The 19,965-nt window shown below is 50.4% G+C and overlaps 1 protein-coding gene across 1 annotated transcript in view; it reads left to right on the top strand.

The window, feature by feature from the left end:
* EFCAB6 (EF-hand calcium binding domain 6) overlaps positions 1 to 18,856 on the top strand; it is a 244,799-nt gene extending 225,943 nt beyond the window's left edge. Inside the window, exons 29-33 of the mRNA XM_012757712.3 lie at positions 8,897 to 9,127; positions 10,973 to 11,135; positions 13,213 to 13,397; positions 16,568 to 16,717; positions 18,509 to 18,856. Of these exons, the coding sequence (XP_012613166.2) occupies positions 8,897 to 9,127; positions 10,973 to 11,135; positions 13,213 to 13,397; positions 16,568 to 16,717; positions 18,509 to 18,631 (852 nt within the window). The 3' untranslated portion in view covers positions 18,632 to 18,856. The remainder of the gene's footprint in view (positions 1 to 8,896; positions 9,128 to 10,972; positions 11,136 to 13,212; positions 13,398 to 16,567; positions 16,718 to 18,508) is intronic.
* Positions 18,857 to 19,965: the final 1,109 nt, after the last annotated feature.

Here is a 19,965-nt window from a genome sequence, read left to right on the forward strand (position 1 = left end):
GCAACTTTCAGAGCAGACGCAGTTGGAAACTGATGGGTCTTTGTGGCTCTGTAGAAAGCGTGTGATAAAAGGCTCCAAACTGGGTCCTCTTGGGTATTGGTTAAAACAATAGAGACCCGCAGCAAGAGCCTCCCCTTGCAAAGCAATTTAGATCAGTCCATAGTGATTGCGTGAGGCCTTTTAATATGCAGCCATATTAGGGAAAGGAACTGTTAAATGTTTCTGAACATTTTAGACCTGGTATCTCTAAAACAGACAACCCTAGGAAGTGAGTGACAATCGTGCTCATGGAAAAAACAAGCCTCCATGCAGGCAGACTTGCGTTTCACTCCTGCTTCTGCCCTTGTCCAGCTGTGTGACCTTGGGCAAGTTACTCAGCCTCTCTGAGCTTGTGTCTTCCCTATGAGGTAGGTTGCACAATACTCCACAGGCAACCTCCCCTCCAACCAGGCTGAAGTGCAGCCTTCCCTGCCTCTGCCCGCTGCTGCCTCCGCACCGCCCCCGCACCGTCTCTCAGTGCCTGCTCTTCCTCCCAGACTCTAGCAGAGGGAAGCCTTTCCTAACCACATCTCCACCTGGTGGAGCTGCCCACCCCGCCCCCCTTTGCCCCTCGCACCCTCTTACTGTCCCCCTCCACCCCACACCAACCTTGAGCTCTACGTCCCCTAGCGGAGCCCTTGAGACACTCTTGCGTGTCGTCAGGCGCATAGCTGTCTGTCCCGACTGTGCAGGGAGTGCCCAGAGGCCGCATGCGTCTGTGTCCTGGGGCCACAGTGCACCAGGCGGTGCTGCGAGGCCCTGGGAACCATAGCGGGTCCACTGCCCGCTCCCCTGAGCTCACACCCAGGGAGGAGAGCGAGCCATCGCCCGCCAGGTGCGCGTTGCTCATGTCATTGCGGCATGAGCGAGGGTGTAGCAGGGCCCGAGTCTGGACCGAGGGGTCAGGGGGTTTCCCTGAGGGCAGGATGTGAGGTTCCTGGGAGTTGCCTCTGAGAGGAGACAGGAGAGAGCTGGGCAGAGCAAGCATCCTGGACTCAGGAGCAGCGAGTGTGTGGCATTAGAGCCGCCGCCAGCAGGCCAGCGTGCGCAGGCAAACCCTGCACTGCGGAGTCTCTGTCCATGTGATCAGACAGTGAACAGAACAAGTAGAAGATGGAGTATGGTAGAGGAGATTAATGCTATAGAGGGCATGACAAACGGCAGGGAAGGAGGAAGATAGAGGGTTGGGAGGGGTGCGCTTGTAAACAGGGTAGTCTGTGAAGGAAGGTGACACCGGAGCAAAGACCTGGCAGCCAGGGATGGTGTCGCTGGGAGCAGGGCTTCATCAGCAAAGGGGACATGAGTGTCCAGGCCACGTGGCAGCAGTTTGAAGAATAAGAGAGAAGCCGGTTCTGTGGAGGGGGTGGGTGGTCCCTGGGGTCAGAGCAGAGCGCCGGGCGGTGTAGAACGTGAGCCCCACGGCAGGACTTGCCTTTTGTTCACAGTGACGAGAGGGTTATGGGGCCCCGGGCACAAGCGCTGTTGGTGTGGTCGACTGTCGCCCCGGCTGCCGTGTGGGGCTGCGTGCAGCTGGGCAGAGGCAGGAGGGCAGGCCCCGGGGGCAAGCAGGTGGTGCTCCTGGTGGCAAAAGAGGGGTGAGAAGGGATGGGACACGCCAGAGTTGGAGCCAGCAAGATGTGCTAATGGATGTGGGGTGTGAGAGGAAGGGGGAGCACAGAAGAGGGGAGATGGGGGGGCTGTGGGAGGGGCAGGGGCGGGGACGGGGCGGGGCGGCTGTTGGTGCCAGGCTTGGTGGGTCAGAGAGGTCCAAAGTGGATGTCCAGGGGAAGATGGGCAGTCAGGAGGCGGCGGACTGGCAGAGTCCGGAGGAGAGCCAGTCCCTGTGCGCCGGGAGTAGTTTAAGGGCAGGAGTGTAGGTGGAGAGGGGAAGGGCAGAGTCTTGGGCCTCCCAGTGTTGAAAAGTCAGGGAGGGACCAGAAAAAGGGACTGAGCAGCCACTAATAGAGTGGGAGGAGACCTGGAGCAGCTGTGGGCGTGGCTCTTTCGTCAGTTCACGTGTGTCTGTGTGTGTGTCCTTTGATGAAAAAAACGCTTTAGTGTGATCAAGTGTCTCCATCTTTCCATTTACCGTTTCCATTTTGTGCTCTGGTAAGAAATCCTTACTTATCCCGAGATGATCTTTATTCTCTTCTAAAGGTTTTTAAGTTTTCCTTTCTGTGTTTCTAATACACCTGAAAATACATTTTTCCTCATTTGTAGGAGATAGGGCTCCACAATAGTTTCCACATGGATGAACAGTCTTCCCGACACCGTTTTTCTAATTACGTACTTTCCTCACTGAGCTGCAGCAAAAAGTCTGCCATCGTGTGTCAAGTTTCCGTGCACGTGTGGGTCTGTATCTGGACGCTGCTCTGTTCCATTGGTCTTTTTTCTGACCTTGAATTAATGCCACCATATCCAAATGACTTTGGCCTTATATGTCTTAATACTGGGTGGGGCAACCCCCCTCCCCCCAGCTCACTCCTCTTCTTCAAGACCTTCTGCCTTAATCTGAGCCTCTTGCTTTCCGTGGACATTTTAGAGTCATCTGGTCAATTTCCGCAAAGAACTCTGTTGAAACTTTTATTGGAATTGCATTAAATCATTTTATCTCTTTGGGGAGAAATAAAATCAGTATCAAGCCTTCTTATCCACCAACATGTTCTGTCTCTCTCTATAGGTTTTCCTTCCTGTCTTTAATTTAGTGCCCTAATTTTCAGCATAGAGGCCTTTTGCATCCTCGAGTTTTTGTATTTTTATTGTAATAACATACTTTCAATGCTGTTTTCTTAAGTAACACTTTCTGTTTGTTACTGGTGTATCCACCTTGCTAAATTCTCTGGTTAGCTCTAATAATTTTTCAGTAGATTATTCTGAGTGTAGATAATGCACCCAAATAATATCTGTGAACAATTGATAGAGTTTCTTTTCTAATCTCCATACCTTCTATTTCTTTTTTTTTTTTTTTTTTTTTTTGGGGGGGCCAAACCACGTGGCTTTATTATACACTCGTGGACGAGGTTCTGGGGCCCCAAGAGCGGGGCCCCGGAAGTCACCCTAATACCTTCTATTTCTTATTCTTGCCTTATTACAATGTCTGGAACCTTCAGTTCAACATTAAACAGAAGCTGTGGTAGTGAGCCTCCATGTTTGGTCATTGATTTTAATAGAACTGCTTCTAAGTTTTCAAGATTAAATATGTTTTCTTGAGATATTTTTATAGATATTCTTTATCAAATGTAAAAGTTCTCTTTTATTACTGTTTTGATAACAGCTGTTAACCATGAATAGATGTTGAATTTTATCCAGTGCTTTCCCTGTATCTATTGAGATATATATATAGTTTTTCTTGTTTGATTTCTTAATATAATGAATTACATTAATGGACTTTCTAATGTTAAACTAAATTAAAATTCCTGGTATAAACCAAATTTAGTCATGATGTTTTTACAATGCAGGATTCAGTTGGCAAGTTTTTTGTGTACAATTTGCATCCATGATTATGACATTAATCTGCTATTTTCTCTGCTCATACTGCCTGTGTCTGGCTTTAGTATCAATATTACATGAGCTTTGTAGATGGAGTTTTGGGTTAATCCATTTTTTCCGTTTTTCCAGAACAGTTTGGGTAAGTTTGGAGCTACCAGCTTATTGAACTTTGAGTTCAATGCTTGTAAAGCCACCTGGCCCCAGCGTTTTTTGTAATAGGAAGGTTTTTTTAAATGTTAATTTTATTTCTTTCAGAGTTATAGAGCTATTTAGACTTTTTTTCTTTTTGTCAGATTAGTGGCTTTTTTTTTTTACAGGAATTTGTTCATTTTTCTGTAAGTTTTTAAGTTTATTAGCATAAAAATTTTGATAATATCCCGTTTTTAATCTCTGCTGAATCTCTAGTTATACCTCCCTTTTCCTTTTTCTAATATCATTTTTCCCCTGGCTTACACTTACCAGAATGTGCCGATTTTATTAGTCTTTTCAAAGAATCAACTTCTGATTTTGGTGATTCTATTATATCACTTTTCTGTTTTATTAATTTCTGCTCTTATCTTTATTATCTTATTCCTTCTGCTTTAGCTTAAGTTAGACACAGCTTTTTAATCTCAGCTATTCTTCCTTTCTTAATGAGGATTTAAAAGTATATATTTCCTTCTAATTACCACTTTAGCCGCATCCAAGTTTTGATGTGTAGTTTTCAAATTATAATTCAGTTCTCTATAGTTCTTATTTCCATTTTGATTCCTTTGATCCATAAAACACTTAAAAATGTGCTGTTCTGTTCCCAAATAAATTGATCTTTTAAAAGTTATTAGCTTATAAATAACTCCATTTTAATTAGAGAATATAATCTAATCATATCAGTTCTCAGAAATATGTTGAGATCTGATGTGTGGTCATTTTTTATAAATGTGTAATTTGTGGTTAGGTCATTTGCATAGCCTCTAGAGGTTGGATGAAGGGTTTCACACATTTTGATCAAAACCAGCTTGTTATTTCTACCCTTCACTGAATCTTTATCCTTTCTGTCTGTTTGATCCATCAATCACTAAGAGGTATGTTGAAATCTCCCACTGTAATGGTAGATTGATCAATTTCTTATAATTCTGTCCATTTTTATTTATTATTTTATATATATGTTCAAGGTTAATTTTTTTAAGTGTGTACAGATTTAGAACTATTATATCCTCCTAGTGAATTGAACCTTGTAACATCATATAATAACTTTCTTTATGCCTGGACAATAGTTTGTGGCTTAAACTCTATTTTATGTGATATTAACATAACTACCCTAGCTTTTTTTTAAATTTAGCATTTGCTTGGTATATCTCTTTCTAACTTAAAAAAAAATCTTTGGCCCTTCTGTGACATATGTTTCGTATATGTGAACTATTATTATAAGCAGCATATTAAGTGGATTTTTTAAAAATCTAGTCTAATAATCTCTTTTATTTATATGGATATTCTGTCCTGTTACATTTATTGTGATTACTGATACATATGAATTTATTTCTGTCATCTAATATTGTATTTTCTATTTAACGCTCATCTCTTTTACATTATTTTTAAAACTCTTACTACCTTTTTTTGGATTGATTATTTTTAAATACCTTTTTTCCTTCTATTTGTTTGGAAGTTATATATCTATTTCTGTTCTTTTAACCAATAGGTGGTTATTACCCTTGAAATTGTATCATATGTAACAAAAGAGTCGGAAGTTCAACACTCTTTTCATTTTTCTCTGGCATACAAGGATATTAAGTTGCTGTAACTCCAATTTCCCCTGTAGGTCATTGTCATTGAATATTTTAGATCTATCGTATTATTTTTTCTCCACAAATTAATCCCTCAACTGATTTGTTTTATACAGTTGGTATTTCTTTAGAGTTATCTTCTGTACTCTTTACATATTAGACCTTTCTTCTGAGATCATTTTCTTTCTTCATGAAGTAGAGAGTTTTAAAATTACAGTATTTTCTCTCGATTCTTAAAAACAAAATTCATTCTACTAACTCCTGGCTCCCAGTGATGTTGCTTTCAAGCTCATGTCTTGTCTTTGTCCTCTGTAATCACATCTGCTGCATCAGAGCTCCGTGGGTAGACCCAGAAAACCATGCGTTTAGCTCTCCAGGTAAGTCTGATTGCTAAAGTTTGAGACCCATTGTTCTAGTCTATCTTCAAGTTCGTCTAATCTGTTGTTTAATCTATACACTGGTTGTTTTAAATTTTTTCAGATTTTTCAATGATTATATTTTTCATTTCATGGAATTCTATTTGTCTATCGTTGCAAGTCTGGCTTATCAATTTTGGTAATATCTTGCTCCTTGCAGATTTTTAATACCCATGTTTACTCCTTTAGCTGTTTTATACATTACATTTTGTTCATTTTAATACCACTATTTACGTTCTTTAACTGTTTTACATACAATCATGTTACATTCTGTAGTAATTCTGATATCTGAAGTCTAAATCTGTCTTAGCTTATTTTTGCCAACTCATGTTCATGGTGACTTGCCTCTTCATGTGTTCAGTGATTTTTATTTCATTAAGAGCTTACATGTGGCTGAACTTAATATGGGGGGATCCCAGGGGCCTGCACTGAGAATGGTTTTCTACACAGGTGATTTATGTTTGCTTCTTCCACCTGCCAAGGATGCTACAGCCTGGAGCTGCATTAGTTCATCCACCTTGGGGTTCCATGCTAAGAGACTAAAATGCATTTGGACCTGCCATAGACCCCTTGGGCCTGGTTCCCAGCAGGGGAAGGAGGGGTTCCTATCCTCTCCTAGAGACAGAAGACCCCCCCCCAAGCCTCCAGCAGCTTAAGGCTTTTATGTCCTGTGAGAGAGGAGTCTAGAGAAGGATGTGGTGTTTGGTACCCTCCACTCATTGGTACGTACACACACACACACACACACACACACACACACACACTCACTCACTCACCACGTTCTTGCCATTGGATCCAGAGCTCTAGCACAGGCTGCAGAGCAGAGCCTGAGAGCAGGCCTGTACACCCTGTGCCTGGGTCCCCAGGTATTCTGACTGCCTCAGTGAGAACTGGCCCGTCTGGCTCTGCTCAGACTTGTGGCTCCCTGCCTGCGATCCCAGCGCTCGAGGGCTTGAGAGAAGTGCTGGTTCTGTGGGTTGTTTCGCCTGCTCTTGTTGAGGGCGGGGGCGTTCCCCTGCAGCTCCCACGATGTGAGCAGAGGCAGACCCAAGGGAGTACGTTTCTCTGTGTTCAGGCAATGGTTTAAGGAGATGGGGGATGTTTCAGCAAGTGTGTATCCAGCAATTCTTCAGAATCCAGCTCCTGTGGTGCCCTTCCCAGTTGCTGGTGTCTGTCCTGCCCCAGTGCCTGCCCGCCGCCAGCCCACGCCTCCTCTTGCAACACGGAGGTGTTTTCAGTGTCTGCAGAGCCAAGGGTGGGCCCAGGGTCTGTCTCCTCCCGGTGCTGTTCACTCCACCCTACGACTTTGAGGCCCCTTTAGTTAAAATAGGATTTCCATGGTCCTTTCTTGACCTCGTTGGCATCACACAACTTAATTAGGATGTTCTTCAGTCCCTGCTACCCTGCCAGCAGAGGAGGCCCTTTGGTTGTCCACAGGAGCTTGAGGAACCTCTCCTTCCATGCTCCGTGTCTACCGCAGCCTTAAGCATTCATGCTCATCTTGGTATCTTCCCTCAACAGCACAGTTGTCCTCCCGGGTCCCGTCCAAAGAGGGCGGCATGAGCCTGCCAGGCGGCCTGTCCTCCTTCACAGCCCTCCTCCCTTCCATGAGAGCCCCTCAGGGTGACTGTGAGCAGAACAGGGTAAATGCCTTACAGTGTCTTTTCCCAGGGTCTGCTCAGTCTTGTCAGCCACCAAGCAAATGTTTACTGATGCTGTGTGCTGGCCCCTTTGCCAGATGTGTAACATGTAGAGATGAATTTCAGAGGAGGTGGGGTGTCTGGCCAGTGGTTTTGGAGAGCTGTGCTGGAGGACACAGAGGTGGCAGAGCCAACTCCTGTTTGTGCCGGTTACTGCATTTGGTCGTCGTGAGGTCTGAGATGCAGTGGCCACTTCCTCAAGGCCTGTCACTTCCACTCCACCAAATGGTTTTTCCTCATGGGTCTAAATTAAATGGACCTGAATCAACATGAGTAATAAAATGACAGACTGTACACGCACTGCACCAAAGCCAATCTCCTGGGTTTGCTATTGTTGCATAAGATGTAACCTTGGGGGAAGGTGGAGGAAGAGTCCAGGGGACCTGTCTGTATTATCATTGCAACTTCCTGAAAATTTATAATTATCTCTAAATAAAAAGCAAAAGAATACATAAGTAAATAAATGAACAAATTGAGAATATTGTCCCAAACTAAACCTTTTTTGCCTTTTCAGAGCCTGGAACATTCTCCCTCTCTTCCACAACCCTCACTACTTCATTTCAGGGGATTCAAATAGAGCCCGAGATGATGACTTTTCATTTGCTTTTGGAAAACCCCAGTGGAGTCCCAGAAGCAAACTCGGTCTCTGGCAGAGCCCAGGCTTTGTGGGGAAGGCACAGGCGGGGAAGGGAGGCAAGGGTTTGCGCCTTCCCCGCCCATGGGGGCAGCCTCTTCAGTCAGTGCTGCTGCAGGCTGGGCCCCAGGGGCTTCAGGGGCTGTACATAAAATCCAATTGGAAGTAAGCTCCCATTCTTCTTGGCTCCCTAACAGACCCCCAGTCATCAGAAGTGGCTCATTTAGGATGCATTGATTCATTTTGTTCTGTCTGTGCTGTGTGTGGTTTTGATACAGTCTGTGCCATCAGACCGCAACAATACAAAGCCATAAACTTCTCTCCAGTTTTCCAAATGCCTCCTTTTTCATCTTGCGGGAAGACATTTTTTGCCCTTAGGGTGGCATAAATTGTGGATGCAAATACGGGGGCTGAGGGCTATATCACCGGGTGAGCTGTTCGCAGAACTTAGGTGTGCCGGGAAGGATGGGGAATGAATGTGGCCTCCGTGGGACCAAGGTGGGCCAGGGCTCTGATTTCATTTTCTCCCAAATGTTCATATACACCGCAACTCAGGCACTGTGACTAATCACAAGATTTAATGGCCTTAAAGTGCTCACTGAAGGTCCAATTCAATTAAAAAATGTCCTGTGGAAGCCATGAATAATCCTCTTGTCTTTGCTTTTCTGGTCTTCCGGAGGCTTCCACCAAGCGGAGGCCAAACGGGCTTTTTTCTTTTTTAATTTCTTTCTTGATGCAGCCGGGACCCTGCCAGGCCCGTGAGCACCCTCCGGCCCCTCCTGTGCCACTTCTCGGCAGCGCGGGTGGGGTTTGCCCGGGTGTGCGCCATGCTGGGAAATGACTCTGCTTCCCTACCAGTTCGACAGGCTCTGGAACGAGATGCCGGTCAACGCCAAGGGCAGGCTGCGCTACCTGGACTTCCTGAGCAGGTTCAGCTCCGAGAGAGCGGCAACACCACCAGTCGCTAGCGACTCACTCGAGGCCCAGAGAGGGAGCAGCGTTCCCGAAGTCTCGGAAGGAGCCAGATCTGCCGTCTCGTCACCCACTCAGGACCTGAGAGCAGGGCTCCGGTCTCAGAGTCACCCCTGTGTGAGTTCTGCATCCCGCCAGGCTCCTGCGCAGCCTCACGCCAGAACCACAAGTCCCACTGGGCAGAGGCTTTTGGGGGGGGCCAGTGTTCCCCAGAGGTCAAGTGAGTGGGACTCTGGCCCCCAGGTGAACCTGGGGTGGGGGCACTGGACAGGAGCATCTGCTTCCCTGGGGGGACAGCGTGGCTGGGTAAGAGGTGGGAAGAGGAAGAGGAGGTAGAAGACAAGAACAAAGAGGGTACAAGGTTGAAAGAGGAGCAGGGGTTGGCGGTGCTGCTGGCGTCTTTGGGTGGCATAGCAAATGCCCCTCACTGAAAAGCCACCATGTGCTTAGCACCCTGCCACACGCCACACCCTGGAGGTAAGTGTCATTACACCCATTTTATAGGTGAAGTCAGTAAGACTCTAAGAGGTGCCCTCGGTCCTCAGGTAAATACGGAGAGACCCACCCAATTTGAAGCCCAGGCCTGTCTAACTACACAGCCCTGAGCCCCAGGCTTGCCAGGACTCTTCCTGGGTCTGTGAGGAGGGACGACAGTGCCTTCGAGGCAGGGTGGCTGGGAGAATGCCCTTCGGCACGTAATGCCACCCTCGCTGTAGAGCTTGTGCCTCCAGAGACAGAGGGCGTCGTGCCTGCGCCCATCCACACAGTGACTGCTGTGCTGGGTGCTTCCTGCAGTCGAGGGGTGCGCAGGCCCTGCTCCTGTGGAACAGGCATAAGTATGTAGTAAGCTAAAGGTGGAGAGTAGAGCCGAGTGAGGGACCTGGAGACGTCCGTGTCCTGATCCGTGGAACTGTGACCATGTTGCCTTATGTGGCAAGTGGGAATTAAGGCTGCAGATGGAATTCAAGTTGCCAGTGAGCTGGCTCTTGCACAGGGAGGTGGCCCTGAAGTCCCCGGGTAGGCTCAAAGTGATCACAAAGGCCTTTCGATGGGAATCTGGAGGCAGAAGGGTCAGTGTTAGAGAGAGGAGACTAGAGAGACTTCGCCCGGCCTTGCTGGCTTTGAGGAGGGAGGAGGGACCACAAGCCAGGCGTTGGAAGCCTGTAGAAGCTGGACAGGCAAGGAAATGGACTCTCCCCTGGAGCCTCCAGACCCCATGACTTCAGCTCAGTTTGACCCATTTCAGACGTCTGACCTGTAGAGCTGTAAGCTAATCAATCTGCTGTTGTTCTAGTGACTGAATTGGCGGTAACCTGTGACAGCAACCACAGGAAACTCACACAGGCCTGGAGGGCCACCGTAAGGACTTTGGCTGGCACTTGAGGGGCGAGGAGCCTTTGTACATTTTTAAGCAGTGGAGTGACATGACCTGAGGGACTCTTTCAAGACCACTCTGCATGCTGGGGGGATGGGCAGCAGCAGGGACACAGTGAGGTTTGGCAGAAGCCATGAGTGGTAGCCTGGAGCGGGCTGGGGCGGGGACGCTGGTGAGCAGAGGTCAGACTCGGCTGTGTCTTCAAGGCAGAGCAACAGGAGCCCCCGACGCCCGGCTGTGGGGTCCCTTACTTCCATAAGACTCTTCCTCTACTGAAAAATATACCGTTGTCACACACACACTCCAGTATTACATTCAAATACACCTATGTATGTTTTAACCCTGGCTGTATATTCATTTTTAAAACTACTTTGGTTGTTGTGGTTTGGCACAAATACATATAGTCCACTGATCGAAGTAAAAATTAAATCATAAAATTACTATCTGTTTTATTTTTCATTTTATTTCTGGACTAATACTGCCAATAACATTGTGAACCTCAAAACCTGAGTTCTATCTGTAAGGTTTTTTATTACTTCAATTCTAAGTCTCCAGTTACAAGCCGATGTTCCTTTGTTTCCCGCCAGACGCCAGCGCGTAGCACAGAGGGCTCGCCGCCCTTGCAGAACTGCGAGCCCATCGAGAGCAAGCTCCGGCGGCAGATCCAGGGCTGCTGGCGAGAGCTGCTGAGGGAATGCAAAGAGAAGGACGTCAACAAGCAGGGGGAGATCACCTCGGCCGAGTTCCTGGGTTAGTTTTGGTTCTGTCTTCTTGGTAATACCTTGTCACACTCCTCGGCAAGAGCCCATTCCCACTGGGGACACATCCACAGCACGGTGGAGGCAGGGGAGCAATAAAAGAGGACCAGCTGGGACTTCTGGGTAGAGACGAGGGCTGCACAGAAACCTAACCCGCCTTCTGCCCACAGCCGGCAAGCAGGTGCACACCCGAGGGTCCAGATCCACATGCCACTGATGCCCACTGGGGCGTTAGAAACCACAGACGTGGTTGTGACTGCTGGGCTCAGTGTGAATGTTCATGGACGCTGACAGCAGAGGGGTGAGGGAGACTGAGGGGGTGGGTGGCAGGGACACTCGGGCTGGGCTTCCACTCCTGTCAGCATCCACTCTTTGCTCTCATTTAGTTTTTCACCAGCTTTACAAATTAAACCAGTTGGATTTGTACTTTAACTGTTGCATGTTGCTAATGCAACATTTTGCATTACAGGAAAATAATCTGACCATGTCATTCCTCTGCTGCTTAGCCTCCTCTTCCTGACTGATATTTTCCTTTTAAAGGAAAATGTTTTCCTTGAGAATATCCAAAATCAATATGAATTACTTTTATCATAACCATGGCTTTAAAATATACAAATGAAACAAGGTGTAAACTTTCTAAGTTAGCTCCTATTTAAAAAACACATAAATTAAATATGAAATTGGTAATAATCAAATGTTGTTACACTGATTTAATGTGACATGTTCTGCTAAAACCAAAACACCCTTGTTGGTTTTAATACGCACTTGAGTTCCACTTGTTTCTTAATTGGTTCTTTTGATTTTGAGCATGATAAACCTTAACTTCTGTTATTATCCTTATTTTTGCTGTTTTATTCTTAAAGCATGAACTCATTTAAGCCACCAGCCTATTATTCCAATGGGTTTGTCAGACTTGAGCAGTGTGTCCAAAATTCAGAACTGTAAAATGATTAATTTTCAAAAGTCATCCTGTATTTCCTACTCACCACGATGGCCTTCTGTAGGTGGGAACGTCAAAGGCACTCATGGGACAGTCTCCCTTGGGTTGCACGGGCCGCCCGCCGTGTCCTGGCGGGCCCTGTGAGCCGCTGCTGCCTCCCTCCAGGCAGGAGCAGAGAGAGCTCTGCTTGCTCAGCATGCAGCGGCCTGGCCTGCAGGCCTCGCTTATACAGTCTGCTCCCACTGGTTTTCCTGCCTAGCCTCAGCAGCTAACATAGTATTCCACTCCTTGACACTTTGTTCTTTCAAGATGACAACTCAAAGTCTCAGTTTAATAAACCTAAGCAAAAATCTTATCCTACCTAAGTCTCTTTCACATGTTAGTTGTCACTCCAAAAGAAGTGTTGTCTTTATAAACAGGCAGGAGAATTCCGCACAATTACTAGTGTAGAGCACAGGGCGAGTGTTAATATTCTGGTGTTAAGACGTGCCAACCTCATGGCAGCCGGGAAGATGCCCCACCGTGGCGTCCACATAACCCTAGTCAGAAAGCGAGTCTCGGACCCCGAGATTGCATGGCGGCTGTCTCTTAAAGGTGGTCTGGGTATCCAGAATTAATATATTTTAGATTGTCCTCATTGGAATAAAAACTCAAAACGTATAAATTCATGTAGCTAAACAGACTCCCAAGGGCATGTGTCTGGAGCCCAGTTAAAAAATGCATGGTGTAGGCCAAGTCTGAACCGCCCCCAGCCCAGCCCCCACCAGGCCCACACCTGGCTCGTGGACCCTTCCCCTGCTGCCGCCTGCTCCTGCCCTGCCCTCAAGTCCTCACCTCCCCCCCGCTCTGCAGTCATCACTCCCACAGTCTGTGTCCATCCACTGTGACCATCGTCCTGGTGACCACGCAAACCCACAAGGGTGTAGGCAGTAGGACTTGGGTCCTCCTCCCTGCGGCCCTTAATTTGTCGTGTATGTCCGTTTCCCCTACGTGTCCACCCACCCACTGTGAGTCCTATGAAAGGACTACGCCAGAGCCTAAAGCAGAGGAGGAGCTTCAGCAAGTGCTCAATGAATAGATGAATGAACAAATGAATTGCCACCAATTGAAATGCCATTTTTGTCCTTAGCTCTTGTGGAGAAATTCAACCTGGACATAAGCAAAGAGGAACGCCAGCAGCTCCTCATAAAGTACGACTTGAAGAACAAGGGGAAATTCGCATACTGCAACTTCATTCAGAGCTGCGTCCTCCTGTTAAAAGCAAAGGAAACTTCCCTGCTGCAGAGAATGAAAATCCAGAATGCAAACAAAATGGTACGAGGGCGTCCTGGGAGCGCGGGGGCGGGGCTCAAGGGGTGCACAAAGGTGGTGACTCGGGCTGAGAGACTCCGGAGCCCAGCCCAGCTCTGCCGCCAGCCAGGACTCGTCTGCCTGAGTCCCCACAGGCCCTACTCAGACGTTCCCTATCAGATCTGACGCTTGTCGAGTAAGGCTTTGTCGCCCCACCTCCTCTGTCACATAGAGGCCTGGACGGTGCCAGGCAGTTGTCAGGCCAGCTGGAGATAACTAGGGGCTGTCGGGGTCCCAAAGCCCACACCTGTGGGTCAGAGGCTCGCACCTGGGAGGCAGAGGCTGTGAGTAAGGATAAGGCCTCCACCAGGCTTTGGGAAGACAGCTCAGAAATTTACTTTCTTGGAAGTAACTCAGTCTTTCTCTTCTTCTGGAACCCTAGAAGGGTCTGGAGACCCCAGACAGAACCAGTACCCTGGACCCTGGGTTTTCCAACTGGTTCAGGTGGCAGACACCTGATTATCGTGGCTCTTCCAGAGTATCCCCATGACTAGCAGTCTAGCCCCTTGTCCACCCCCTGGGAGCAACGACCGGTCAGTTTCCTGAAAAGGCAGAGCAGGTGGGGCGGGCTGTAGCAAAGGGAGCATTTGGGTTAAAGGTGGACTCACTCGTCAGCCACTGGAGACAGGCCAGACCCTCCTCTGAGTGGGGGTGTCGGCTGGAGTCTCCCGTCATCTTTCTCATGTGAACTACACTAGATGTTGTAGATATATGGTCTGCAATTTTCTTTTTCTGTTTCTTCAAAGAGAAATGAGAACCTAAAGACACTTAAATAGCAACTGGAGGGCACGATTCTTGGGATTTTTATCTTTCATTCATAATCATTTGCACAGCGAGTGCAATCGCCGTGTTTTCACTGCACCTCGCTGCAGCCATTCTAAACTTGAGGCCAAAGATGTTAATGTTCTGATTCTGTCATCTGAGATATTGAATTAAGTTATGTTGAATTAAAGAAGTACAACTGGCATTATGGATTTGGGAAACAAACAGAGCTGAATCCAACTGTGGATGGATTTCTATGATTCAGCTAGAGGGACAAAAAGTGCAGGGCCGACCCCAGACGGCGCCCACCCTGCCTCATCCTGCCCCCGCCCTGCCCGCCCCCGCCCTGCCCGGGCAGCCGGTGAGTGGTGGAGGAAATGGAGAGAGTACATTGATCAGCAGCAGGTGAGCGGGGCCATGCAGAGCATGCACTGCTAGACTGCCCACTCTGTGCACACTTAGATACCCTGTAAGTTCTAGTTTAGACAAGCAGCAGCTAGTATCAAAGGCTTAGGCCAAGTTTATGGGGAATAAAAAAACCTTAAAATTAAGACACATCTTCTGCTAGCTCCATTCTTCTGAGAAAGGCTGTCCTCGTTAGATCTTCACGGGGCCCAGAACCACAGCTGGAGAAGCATGGAGACCACGTGGCCTGCAGGGCCCCTGCCTGCTCTAGCCTTCCCCCTGCTTCTCTGGGCCTCTGTTTCCCCTTCTGTAAATGGAAGGAAGGTCTGCTGGGCTGTAAGAGCCTCTGAGGGTTGGCGGGTGGGCTTCTCCTGGGAAGAGCACAGCAGTGCCCGCTTCTAGGCCCTTCCCGGAGCAGAGGCCGCGCCTGCCCCCAGGCGCACTGCCCAGCCTCAGTGTGACTGCAGGGCTGGCAGTGGGCTGCCCGGGCACCAGACTGAGGCCGTGTTTGTGTGAAGTGACAGGTGCTGCAGGTCCTCTGCCCCCACCCCAGGCGCCGCTCGGTGGTTTGGAATAGTTCCTCCTGCCCTTCCTCCTGGGATCCCCACGCCAGACTGACAAGGGTGGAGAGGCTGCACACTTGCCCAGGGAAGAATGGGCCCCTGCCATGGTCCTGGTCACGGTGCTCGCCCCCTCCCGCAGTTGCCAAGGCCTCCCTGCACCTCGTAACTGTGGTGCTCACGTCAAATGTCTCCTTGCAGTTCTTTGCTGGAAGGGTGGTTTCATTTTCTACTTACTTGGGAGCCTTCTCTGTAACCTTCGGCAGCTGAAAGACTTTCTTTGGGGAAGCAGCGTGGGCCCCGGCGCTGCCGTGCGGATCAGCTGCTCGGTGGATTGGCAGCTAGCAAAGCTGGCGGCCACCTGGGGAGCTTCCGTCATAGGTGCTAAATGATGTCAAATTGAAAGCAGCTTAGCTCTCTGCTAATTTGTTTTATGTAGTGCTGTGTTAAAATTAAACTTTCCCCAAATGTGTTACACGTTATTGCCTACAGTTCACCTCTGTGATGCTCAGACGTGTTGGGGCTAAATCATGCTAAAAGATCTTGTTTTCAATCTATTAATAATGGCACCTAAATGAAATAATCACAGTTTAGTGTTCTGTCTAATTAGTAGATATAATTACAACCTTGTGATTTTTTTTAACACTCTTCATTATAATAACCTACTAGAAGACCCAGAATGAAGTCTCTTTTATTCCTTGAACTATTTAGAAATTGGCTGAGTATCTGCCTGGCCTTCTCCTTGCGTTCCCCGGGAGGTGGTGAGGCCTGAGGTGTGTTGGGGTCAGAGCACAGATCCCTTTACTCTCTGTGCCTGTCCTCAGTCTGTGAGATGGGGTGGGAGACCTACCTGCCTGCTGCCATGTTGCCAGGGGAGGGCAAGGGGGATATAAATGGGATGGTGACTTTAAGCAGTCCACACACAATGATCAGAGGGACAGAGATGGCAGCATTGTTAAGAGTTCTAGGTCAGGTTTGGTGGCTCACATCCGTAATTCTAGCACTCTGGGAGACAGAGGCGGGAGGATCACTTGGGGTCAGGAGTTCAAGACCAGCCTGAACAAGAGACTCCATCTCTCCAAAAAAACAGAAAATTAGCCAGATGTGGTAGCACGCGCCTGTAGTCCCACCTACTTGGGAGGCTGAGGCAGAAGGGTCTCTTGAGCCCAGGAGTTTGAGTGTGCAGTGAGCGATGATGACACCACTGCATTCTACCTGGGGCAACAGAGCAAGACCCAGTCTCAAAAAACAGAAAGAGCTCCGCTCGCAGGCAGAGAGCCAGGGAGGGTGGGGTGCGAGCCAGAGGCCCCGCAGCTGCCTCTCTGCCCCCAGGGCCTGCCCCCATGCCCCCATTCATAATGCTTCTCTCTCACTCCTTCTTCGTTTTTGTTTTTTTTCTTTTTTTAGAAAGAAGCTGGTGCCGAGACTTCGTCCTTTTACTCTGCTTTGCTGCGCATTCAGCCCCAAATCGTGCACTGCTGGCGGCCAATGCGCCGCACGTTCAAAACCTACGATGAGGCTGGGACGGGCCTTTTAAGCGTGGCCGATTTCAGGAAGGTGAGCACAGCCCTGTGCGTCTGGTGCCGCTGAGCAGGGTACAGGTGCCAAATGCCAGTGGCCAGAAAAGGTCAAAAGGGGACCGGTCCAGTCCCCCGCCGAAGGCCCAGGGCTGCCCTGGCTGTCCCAGACCTCACTTCCCCAGGACCCCCAAGTTACCAAGGCTGCGCCACTTGCCCCTCACCTGCAGACCCCAGCTTCTCCTCCCTGGAGGCCTCCAGAGCCCGGTGGGGCCGCTCCACACCTCCACGGCCAGTTCTCCTCAAGGCACCGCTGCTGCTCGGAGCCCTGGCTGGGCTGGGCCTGCCCCCGGCCTCATCGCAGACGCAGAGGAGTGAGACACTCCTGACCCAGGACACCTCCCAGAGAGCCTGAGCAGTGCGCCCCAGCCCCACTGCTCACACTGGGCTCACCTTTGGGCACCGTCCCAGTGTCCCTGGGTGGCAAATACACAAGTCTCAGCCCCTCAGTGCCCCACCTGCCATGGCCCAGCAAACACCTGCAGCGGTTCCCCGGCTCACCTGTGCATTGTCGGTCTGTACTTCCGGGTCAAGTATAAAATCTCAGCCAGGGATTCTCATGCGAAGAAGGGAAGGAAGTGGGGGGAGATTCTGTTACTCTCCTCTTCCGTCAACTTGGTGGGAAGGAGACACTAGAATGGTGACATTGTCCTGTCGGAAGGAGTACCTGGGCCCCTCACGGACAGCCTGGCTCGGGTTCCTTTCCTGCTTCCATCTCGCAGAGCCCCAGGAGCCCCCGGCCTTCTAGCCCCACTTCCTAGTCTCCTCTTAGAACTTAATTGTAACCAAAACGTAGCTAGGACATTTATGACCTAATCTTTCTTTATTACTAGGATCTATCAATTAGGGTCTATTTCAGCTGCATACGACAGGGGGCAATACAGCAGTGTAAGCAAGGGAGAGGTCATTTCTCCACCACGTAAAAAGTCCAGAGGTGGGTGGTCTGGAGCTGGTGTGGAGGCTGGACAATCACAGGGACCATATTTTTGCTCCACTCCCCTCATCTCTATCCTCCTTCCTCAGGATCACCTCATGGTCCAAGGTGGCTGCTGGAGGCCCAGCATTGTATCCGTATTCCAGGCAGGGAGAGAAAAAGGGTATGCCTTCAAAGGAGGCTTTCCCGAAGTTCCACGTAACATTCTCACTTAGGTTCCACTGGCCAGAACATACCTGGCATCGAGAGAGGCTGAGAAATGTTTTGTTAGCTGGATGCAGAGTAGCCTGTGGGAAAACCGGGGTTCTGTAAGTGCAGAGGAAGGGGCAGTCAATACCGGGTGGGCCGAGGGCAGCTCTGCCGCAGGCTGCGTCTCTGTGCCACCACAGCCACTCCACGCGCCTGCCCTCCTCGGCCCCGCCCAAGTTAAGCCTGTGGCCAGGTCTCCCCTCCAACGCCTCCTCTCCGTCTGGCCTCGTCTGAACACGTTGACCAGCCTTCAGCCACCTTCTGTCTCGTCCTGCGTCACACCCAGATGCGCGGGGAGGTTGCCCTCGGCGGCTGCTTCCTGTGAGGGCAGAGGAGGAAGACAGAGACAGACGGAGAGAGAACACTACTGGGAGGGGACATTGTAGGTGGGATGTACAGGCTTAGGGACCTCGTGGTCCAAGGTGGCTGCCGGAGTCCCAGCATTGTATCTGTATTCCAGGCAGGGAGAGAAAAAGGGTATGCCTTCAAAGGAGGGACAGGTGGACATGTCCCCCAGACCCCTCTTGGCAGCCTGCCTCCTTAAATCCGGCCGGGACAAGCCCTGTGACCCTGTTCTCTGCCCTCCAGGTCCTGAGACAGTACAGCATCAACCTGTCTGAGGAGGAGTTCTTCCACATCCTGGAGTACTACGACAAGACGCTGTCCTCGAAAATCTCCTACAACGACTTCCTGCGGGCCTTCCTGCAGTAGCGCCCCAGGGGCACCCAGACACACAGACGGGGCCACGGGGCTTGATTCAGGGCGAATCAGATCAGATAACTGAGGAGTTTAATGAATATTCCAAAGTATCTCCAGGAACAAAACCCTAAGCCGAGCCTGGCCTGTGCCTGTCCTGGCGGGGCTTGGGCTGGGCTGTCCCCAGGCCTCAGGCGCCTTCCCCCATTAGTTCGCGCAATAAAATGGTCTTTGCAAGAATGACGCTTGAGACATTAAAAGAACTGCTAGTGACGCAACGCTCTACGACGTGGACTCTCTGGGGCGCGTTGGTGACCGCAGGCGGCGCGTCCCGGCGCGGGCACAGGCGCCGCCTCCTTCACCGCCCGGCCGTGTCAGGGCCCGAGGACGTCTGTACCTCGCCGTGCTGCCCCTGGGCCGTGCGCACGGGCCCCCCTGTCCCTGCTGAGGGACCCGCCAGCCTCGCCTCCCCGCAGAGCAACTCGCACGTCAGGCCGCGAACTGCCCGGCCCAGCCTGCCCGAGGCCGCCCAGGCCCAGCGAGCAGGCAGCTCGGAAGCGCCAGTGACCGCCGTGACGGCAAGCCCAGAGGAGCCTGGAAACGGCTGTCCTTTCACCTGCTGTGACGCTGAGCGGGAGACACGGGCAGTTTGCTGCCTTCCAGGAGCTTCTCCAAGGACTGGGAGCTGCAGGCAGGAGAGCCGGCCGCACTGCGCAGCCACAGGCTGTAGGGAGGGGTGCGGCGTGAAGGCGAGGCAGCCCCTCCACTCCCACCTGGGCCCTTCCCCCTGCACGGGGCCCACACCAGCCCCACCCGACGCGAGCAGAGTGCTCCCTGTGCGCCGGGACTGCCTGCCGGTAGGGAGAGAGGCCCCAGCCCCCGTTCCACACGTGCTCCAGACTGGACCCCCAGACTGGGGCTGGGCTCATGGGAGGCTGCAGCGTCAGCTCTGAGCAAAGGGGGGACCCGCCCAGGGGTGCTCGCCGCCTGTGCCTCCGCCCGGCCAGGACTCCCCGCTCAGCCCCGACAGCCTCCGCGGTGCTTGGCTCTGCTCCGTCTAGCTGCAGGCGCCTCCTGATCCCCAAGTTGCGATTTGGTGGGGGCAGGGGGGGACCCTCTCTAGTTGTCTCATTTTTGCCTGTGACTGACCTAAATCAAGCTGTCTAGATTCATTGCAGTTGTGGAAATTTGCCGTTAACCAAATTGTATGAGCCTGAGGACTTTGCCAATGTGGTGCTTGAACAGCCACCCGTGAGCCTGGCAGGGCCACCACACTGGGTGTCCCTAAGGGAGCCCAACAACCAGCACCCACAGCGGCCCGGCCACAGCATGGGATTCTCCTCCCCTTT

Source organism: Microcebus murinus, chromosome 10 (genome assembly GCF_040939455.1).
Source record: "Microcebus murinus isolate Inina chromosome 10, M.murinus_Inina_mat1.0, whole genome shotgun sequence".
Taxonomy (NCBI): Eukaryota; Metazoa; Chordata; class Mammalia; order Primates; family Cheirogaleidae; genus Microcebus; species Microcebus murinus.